The 8923-nt window shown below is 39.6% G+C and overlaps 1 protein-coding gene across 3 annotated transcripts in view; it reads left to right on the top strand.

Annotated features, from left to right (window-relative positions):
* LOC143023927 (uncharacterized) overlaps nucleotides 1–8497 on the top strand; it is a 121876-nt gene extending 113379 nt beyond the window's left edge. For 2 of the 3 annotated variants that reach the window (XM_076182606.1, XM_076182599.1), the window contains 3 exons: nucleotides 3487–3583; nucleotides 5383–5490; nucleotides 6735–8496. In XM_076182606.1, the coding sequence (XP_076038721.1) occupies nucleotides 3487–3583; nucleotides 5383–5490; nucleotides 6735–6814 (285 nt within the window). In that variant the 3' untranslated portion in view covers nucleotides 6815–8496. Of the gene's footprint in view, nucleotides 1–3486; nucleotides 3584–5382; nucleotides 5491–6734 lie in introns of all 3 variants that reach the window. The other variant, XM_076182614.1, reaches the window with a different exon arrangement.
* The last annotated feature ends 426 nt before the right edge of the window (nucleotides 8498–8923 follow it).

Here is an 8923-nt window from a genome sequence, read left to right as displayed (position 1 = left end):
GCAGTGATTTATGTGCCCCCAAAAACAAGGTCATGGACAGAGAGATAAATTCAAAATGTTAAATGATTCTAAATCTTCATTAAACAAGATGCTGATGGATGGAATAATGGGTGACTTTAATCGCAAAGAAATATATTGGGAAGAGATGACAGTGAAAGGTGGAGAAGATCAATGGGGAAATGTATTACTCGACATGACCGTGGAACATACAATGACACAATGGGTGAAGGAGAGCACTAGATTTAGAAATAATGAAGAATCATCAAACCAAGACTAGATTTAATATTTACACCAGAACCTGAAATAGTAGATAAAATTGATTACAAGCCACCAATTGCAAAGAGTGATCGTGTACTATTCGAGTTAGAATTAAAAGAGGAAATATATATATAGAGAGAGAGAAATGAGAAACACAGTAAGGGCAGACGTATGGCAAAGCAGACTTTGGGAAACTTTAGAATTTTTTCTTGGAGCGAGCTGGGAAAATTCTATAAAGATGAAACACAAGTGGAAGAAAAATGGATGATTATGATGAAGATTTATAAAGAAGGAGTGGAAAAATATTTACCAAAACAAAAATAAGAAAGGGTGTACATAAAGTGTTGATTTAATAGAAGGTGCAGTGAAGTGAAAGATAGAAGAGACAAAGCTTGGAAGAGATGGAGAAAAGACAAGAACCCTAGAAAGTGGCAATCATATGTTAACCAAAGGAACAAATACGTAAAAATAGGTAGGGAAGGAAAGAGTAAATATGAGAAAGACATAACAGATAAATGTAAAGATCAGCCAAAACTATTCTATAGATATGTAAATGGGAAACTGAAAAACAAGCCGGAAATAGTGAAACTACGCCAAGGGAACACCGAATACACAGAAGGTACCGAAATGGCGGAAATTTTGTGCAAACATTTTAATTCGTTCTTCACTGGAAAAAAATCCAACAGGTTGAAAGAAGAGAGGGGTAATCACTCCCCCATTCCCCATGAAGGAAATGATAATGATATGGAAAGAAATAATAGATCAATAATAGATCTTAATTTCTTTCCAAAACATCTTTTTATTACTTTCAAAATTTTCTGTCATACTCCTACCCCATTTCACATCTGCTCTCCTCTTTGCCTCCTTTACCTTTTGCTTTACTTCTCTTTTCTTTGTACCTCTCATATGACTCCCTCGTCCTATTTTGTAACCAATCTGTGAAAGCTCGCTTCTTCTCTTCTACAACCTTCTTTGTTTCCTCATCCCACCATTCACTACCCTTCCTTCTATTTCCTCCTGTCCTTCTTGTTCCACACACCATCTTTGCACACTTTGTGACTCCCTCCTTGAACCATCCCCATTCCTCCTCCACTCCTAGCTGTACTCTATCCTTCACTCCCTCCCACTCCTCCCTCAGCTTCTTCTTGTACTCTTTCTCCTTTTCCTTTTCATTTAAAGAGTTTAAAGAGTCTTGTACAATTTCTCTGAATATTCATTTCCTTTTTCGCCTACCTACCCTGTGGTGGGGGAAAAGAATACTCCCACCAAGTACTTCCACTTGGATCGTAAGAGGCGAGAAAAAAGGGACGGGGATTGGGACCAGGCATCCTTCTCCCTGTAGCCCCACAGGGGACATTCCTAAAAAAAGTAAAGGCATAAGAGAGTCTAGGAGTTTTCCAACCAGCACCCTAAGGTTTGGGTCTTTTAATGTGCGTGGATGTGGTACAGATGAGAGTAAAAGAGAAGAGATAGGTAGTATGTTTCTGAGAAGAAAGATGGACGTGTTGGCTTTGAGTGAAACTAAGTTGAAAGGGAAGGGCTAATGTAAGTTTGGGAGTGTAAGTGGGAGGTTATCAGGAGTGAAGAGAGGGCGAGGGAGGGAAGGGGTGGCTATACTAGTAAGTGAAGAGATAGGTAAACGTGTAGTGAAGTAGAAGGAGGTTTCCTCAAGGATAATGTGGATGAAGGTGAAACTGGGAAAGGAGATGTGGGTTTTTGTAAGTGCATATGGGCCTGGCAGTGAGAAGAGTGTAGAAGAAAGGGAGGCCTTTTGGATATATTTAAATGAGTGCATAGAGGGATTAGGGAGAAATGTCAATGTAATAGTACTGGGAGACCTTAATGCTAGGGTAGGAAATTATCTAATTGATGGAGTGGTTGGGAAATGTGGAGTTCCAGGAAAGAATCGTAGTGGAGAGTTGATGGTGGAAATGTGTCTAGAAAGAGAGTTGATGATAGCAAATACAGTGTTTCGGAAGAAAGTCAAGCATAAGTACACATGGGAGAGGGAGGTGGATGGAAGGGTGGTAGATAGAGCGCTAATGGATTATGTAGTGGTAGATATGAGTATAATAGGAAGAGTTAAGGATGTACATGTGCTAAGGGGAGAGGGTGGGGGAATATCAGATCATTTTTTGGTGGAAGGTAAGTTGAGAGTGGAGGATAGATGGAGAAAGAGGAAAAGGACAAAAGTTAGGGAGGTGCTTAGAGTGAACTCTTTAATAAATAAATAAATAAAAAAGATATATGGAAGATATGAAATTGGTGGAAATGAAGTTAAGAGACAGGGATCTGAAAAAGACCTGGGAGTTATCATCACAAAAGATATGTTCCCTGACAAACATATAAACAAGATTGTCGGCAAAACCTACACCTTACTAAGAGCAATAAAAGTGGCTTTTACCTACTTGGATGTACAAATGGTAAAAAAAATACTAATCACAATGATAAAGCCAAAATTGGAGTACTCAGCGACACTGTGGTCACCCAATAGAAAAAAGAATATAAAGAAGATTGAGAGAATCCAGAGGGCAGCTACGAGGATGACCCTAGAACTATCAAAACTCCCATATGAAGAAAGACTTAAAATTGAAGTTGCCGACTCTGGAACAGAGGAGAGAAAGGGGTGAATGTTGACCATCTGTAGAACTATGAAGGGCATGGAAGTCCTTGACAGAGAAGACTTACTAAATTGGGATAAAAGAAACAAAAGAGGACATGGAAAGAAGCTTCAAAGGGACAATTATAGATGAGATCTGAAAAAGAACAGCTTTTCCCACATCCCCACAGAATAGTGGATGTATGGAACACATTGGATGAAAAAACAGTGTGTGCAAAAACAATACAAGAATTTAAGAGCAAACTGGATATGAAGACATACAAAGATGGGACACTACGAGCTTAACTCCCCTTTCCCGTAAGATACAACTAGGTAAACTCACACACACACACACACACACACACACACACACACACACACACACACACACACACACACACACACACACACACACACACACACACACACACACACACACACACACACACACACACACACACACACACACACACACACACACACACACACACACACACACACACACACACACACAATTCTTTCCAAAATAAAATATGAAGTCTTTTGATAGTTTTAAGCCTTTTACTTACAAATAAAATTCATATGATTTTTTCTTAACCACTCTTTGTAACTGTCTGTGTGGTCAACAGGAATACAAACCTATGACTGCAGTTGACATCCCAGCTGACTTCCGAGTGACTTTGTTGCCCAACCCAAACAATCAGTCCGGATCCCTCAGGTCTAAAGGTGAGCAGAATTGCCTCTAGTTGATTTACATGACCATTTCCTTCTCTTTTTTATGTTATAATGTATTATTGTTAAAGTTAATTGAGGAGGTCAGTGATGAACACTCCCACAGAGTAGTTCCAAAACATAGACGGTGGAGAGAACCATGCCACTGCTGCCGTACCGTTTCCAAAGCCGTCACCATCAAAAGGTGCAGCCTCCAAGTGCTACCTTGTCTCTGGACTGAGCCCAAGATCTCTCTTAAATTTTACGAGTATATATACTAATTTCCACCACTTCTTTCAATACACAAAACTGCCAGTCAGCAATAACTCTCTTCCTTCTACCAACTAGTAGGATAAACATATCCCCAGACCGCACAACAGAGCAGTCTTAAATTCCTTCTTGAAGAGATCTATGGGAGAGTCGAAAGACTGCTGTCAGCTGCCCCGTGGCTGCGAGTTTTTGTTGAGAGATATTTGTGGCAAGAGTATTTCTGGATAAGACCGCATGGTAGTTCTCTAAACGGAGAGTATGCAAATGACAGCGTTATCCATCATGGCCAATAAACACAAGTCAGACGGACCTGCATCGACTAACAAAGACCCAAAGAAGCCTGAACCAGAAAAAGAGAAAGTGATAGCCTTAGTAATGTACTTTGTTACCGACAATTCATCAAGCGTTTCTGTTCAGGAAAAAATTGCTTTGTTATCGTGGAGTTAAGTGGGAGGTCTGGGTCAGATAGTAGGGTGTAGGGACAGTGGGAGCATCATATTCCTATGCCACTTGAGCCGTGATAAAAAATTCAATAAATATTCTTCAAAAGCGTTCAGTGGCAATCCCCTATATGCGCGACTATCATTTAATTTTCCTACAGACTCTACTTCCCACAAAACCCGATCCTGTGAAAACGGGTAGTCCATGATCCATATTCCTAAACTGTGGAAAAGATGGTGTATTCGTTGTATGAGGTGGTCACAGTTTGGAAAGAAGGACGGTCTCTCAAAGGAAAGTGTGAAGGGAAGGTTATTGGTGCATATTCTTCAAAGAGGCTATGAAATCTATTTGAGAAGAAAACTGAGAAAATGGAAAACTTGAAATTACATAGGGCAATTGAAGGATTCCTGCCGTTTGCTGCATGTGGCCGACTCCTCAGTGTTTACGAATCGACTTTGAATAATAATAACACACACAAAAAAAAGGAAATTACAGCAATTCAGCCCGTGCCTCATCTGCAGCTTCCGCCACAAAACGTGTTTGTTTCTTTATTAAATTCTCGCAGTTTTTGCGTAAACTAATTGTAAGCTGGGCCTTCGATGATATAGTAAGAAATATTTACTGTTTTTACAAACATATCGAGGTCCATATCCTAACTCCTACGAATGTGAAGAAATTACTGACTTGACAAAAGCTGTTAGACTAATATGATTTTTCTACATACACTGGGATCCTTTTGATTGGAGTATTTGGCAAATTAGCACGAATATTACTGACTTCATAACATGTTAAACAAAAATTTTTCATTAAGTTCCCTTTGTCCCATCTGATACGTTATCCATTTTCTTTTTTGTCTTTCTTTAACCCATTTTACTAGTCTGCATACTTTTCCTTAATCTTGCCTTTGCATGAATACAATTTTAGCTATTTTTTGTACTCCAATAACTATAATCTTTAGAACAAATATAATCACTGAACGTAAAAAAAGAACAAAATACCAACGCTAATGGATATGTTGGGTGTAAAATAAGTAAGAATGCTTATAAATGACTACTAATTCATAATACAGTTGAAATAGTGAACGGCTTTTATCTTTCTGGCAGCAACGGGTGAGCCTCCTCTCTGTATGTCCTACTCTTTGGTCATGGCCCTCCGCCAGGCAATCGCCTCTGCTCGGGCCGACGGGGGCAACGATGGCTGGTTCCAGATGGGTAAGTACTCTCCACCTTGATTGGCCCATTCTGTACTAAAAGGTATTAATTATCTTAGTATAGGTGATGCCAGGTAATTTCACTCAGCTGTATTTACCTAACTGTAATGCACAGGAATAGAGCTACACACACTCATGGGGTCCTGTGTTTGTCTTCCTTGGTCAGACTCGGCTTTAAATTCATTTATGTTTCTTTTCTATTTCTGACTAGTGAAGGGATGAAATGAGAAGAGTTTAGAATATGATCACATGAAAAAGGTGTCATTTCCATTTATTTGTTCTGTTCTGTAATTATTCTATTTCCCATTCTATTCTCATTTTACCCGCATTATTCTTGATAATGCTTCCTTCCATTTATCCACGCACAAATCTCATCACTCACCAACAGAAGCACTCCTACCCTCCCTCGCTCTCGCTCTGTTCTCAACAACCTACATGCCAATTTCTTAGCTCAAATCACTTTTCCCTTTCTGTTTAGTTTCACTCAATACTAAAACACCCATCCTCTTTTTCACACACTACCAATGATCTTTTTCATTATCACTGGTTGGATCCTTCCTCCCTTCCCGACCTTTGCCTCGATCCTTCGCTGGAGAACCTTACACTGAGGGGAATTTCCAGTCCCCTCACTCCGTCTCGGCTAAGTGTCTTCTACGACACTCATGGAAACACGGTGGCACCATTCTAGATCCCCACCAAAATAGCCTGGGTGGAATGAAGAGATTTATGTGTGGTAAAGGACAGCTTCAAGGGAGCAACACAAGCAAAAGAGTGACTACTTGTAGTGTTGAATATTGTAACGAGCGAGAAACCGCTCAGTCTATGTAAATGTTGACATCACAATAGCGTTGTTTGTTCGCACGCATCACCCAGTAGTTGAGGCAACTTCGACAGTAGAATTTCATTGAACCTAGTGCTAAGTCTGGGTGAGTGCGTATATGTGTTGTAGTTGCTGGGCAGTTAAATGTAAATACATGATAATGTAAGCTATATGTTTTATAAGCTGTATGTACAGCGTAGTGATTTTTGTAGGCCTCTATTCTCTGCTCTCAAGCCTCAACCCTCAACTCTCAACCATTTACTTTCTACCCTACTTTGTAATAAATAAACCAAGTCTGAAAATCCTAACCCTTCAAACCAATACTAAATGGAGATTTGGCTCTGACATAGACGAATACTGTGTAATTCTATTCCATACGCGGTGCTACAGATTAACTGACTGATTTATTTCATCTTCTGTTGCAGACACACCCTTGACAGTGGAACGGGTGCAGCTGCTCTGCAATGCAGCACAATCTATTGTGAGCTGGCAGGGTGGAACCTAGACGAAGAAGAAGAAGAAAAAAAAAAAGACAAGCTAGCTAAATTGTCTGGCTTTACAATCTTACATACAGTCGAATCTCAAAAGCCCGGACCCCGAATGCCCGGACCCTCGTATGACCGGTCGAAATGAACAAAGGGTGGACTTTTCAAGCAAAGTTCCCTATTTGTCCGGTAGGTGGCAGCGATGGCCGTACACGTGTACTCAAACCCGGCCCAGTCAAGCCGCCACCAGGGCTGCCGTTTCGTAGAATTTTGTACCAAAACGTAGTAAAATAGCGGCATGTGGCAACTGCACAAGGACATGAGGAAATCTTTTCTACATATCAGCGGGCTGTTAAAAACATTCAAAAATTAAAACTTTTGTTTAAAAATCATAGAACTAGTTATCAAATAATAAATGGTATATCAAAATATGACTTTTATCGGTAATTGTGTTACTTATGAAATATTTTACCCCAAAAGATACGTTTTTACTGTGTAGAAAAAAATTCTACGCTAAAGTTTCAGCTTTCTTTTAGCGATAATAATATAAAAAAGTAATGTTTACATCGTACGGAATATGTTAGGGCATGGGGGCCTTATTTACATTCAAGAATAAAAAAACTAGAACCAACATTTTGTTAAAGCTTGACAAGTATATCTTGCTATGAAAGTCTGCACACACCCGAGAGAAATGTATGCCCCGGGAAGGCAACACTCCCATTCTACACGGTAGTGTAGAAAACGCGGCAACCCTGGCCGCCACCACTGTCCCGCGTGCATACCTTCAGATATTTACAGTGTATGTAATAAGAAAATACAGTACAGTACACTGTATATACAGTACATTTACATGCCTGCATTACAGTTACTATTACAGAATTATTAGTAATATACTATTATTATTACAGTATTGTTATTATTACAATGTTAGAGTATTATTCTTATGTGCTTCTATGCCATATCATACATAATCTATGCATATACCGCTACGAAAATATAGGGGTGTTGGGGCGATATTTTCGATGACCGGACGTTTGGCATGACCGGACCACCCTTCCCCCCAATTAATCCGGGCTTTCGAGGTTCGACTGTAACAACAAAAAGGACATTACAATTGGAAATATAAACGTCTATGACAGGAGTGGACAACCCTTGGCGTGCGTGCAAAACCTGGTTGCACACTAAAGAACTTTTTCCTGCACGCGAAACCCAGAGCTCACCTTAAAAAATGACTAATGAATCTCAATTTTTTTTCGTATGGCAATTGGTAATCGCATGCTGTGCTGGGCGGTGAATTAGGACCTTAGGAAGTGAATGTAGTGGGGGCCATACTTGTATGTAGGCCTATAATTTTACTCCGTTAACACGCGAGAAAATTTGGTATCAAAGATTTGGCTAATTTTGGCACCCACACTGAAAAAGGTTGCCCACCCCTGATCTACCAAACAAAAGAATATCGGCAAAAGCCGCAAAACCAAATACCCAAATCCTATTCTGTCTGGATCACTATTCGAATAAAGGGCCCCGATTTAAGGACTATATAATTCTATACTGGTATGTATTACTACCTGAGGAATCATTCATAGTATGTTCACATAATATATCTATGACAATATACGATATACTTTTTTATTCTATTACGAGTTCTTCCCTATTAAGGGATATTTCTATGTATAGCATATTTGAATGTAAATGAAATATATAGAATAAACTACAGATTGGTTTACTAATGCATCATGCACCCTTATTCTTTTTAATCTGGTTTACCAAATAACACTCACTAGTAACACTGTGACTTTCCATTTTATTAATACAGTCGCATAGGCGATTATATATTTTACCCGATCTTCTTGGAATACTGGATTCTGGAAGGTTTCCTGGCCTTAGCCCATTCTCAGACATATTCTCATGAGCATTTGCGTGTGCCTCTGGCTTGACTTGTCTACCTCTGTCTCATCATTTGGTTCTGCCAGGTTCCCCCGGATTCTCGTGGAACACTGTTCCAAGTTAATCCGGAGTCTACGTAATTACACACTTTTCACTGGGGCTCTGCATAAAACATCTGTGTGATATATTTGAAGTGTTGTGGGTGAGGCAGAGTAGTAGGTTTGGCATTTATAATGAATTAC

Source organism: Oratosquilla oratoria, chromosome 3 (genome assembly GCF_046742065.1).
Source record: "Oratosquilla oratoria isolate Oo_2021 chromosome 3, ASM4674206v1, whole genome shotgun sequence".
In the NCBI taxonomy this organism is placed as follows: Eukaryota; Metazoa; Arthropoda; class Malacostraca; order Stomatopoda; family Squillidae; genus Oratosquilla; species Oratosquilla oratoria.
This window is presented reverse-complemented; position numbering and strand designations above follow the sequence as displayed.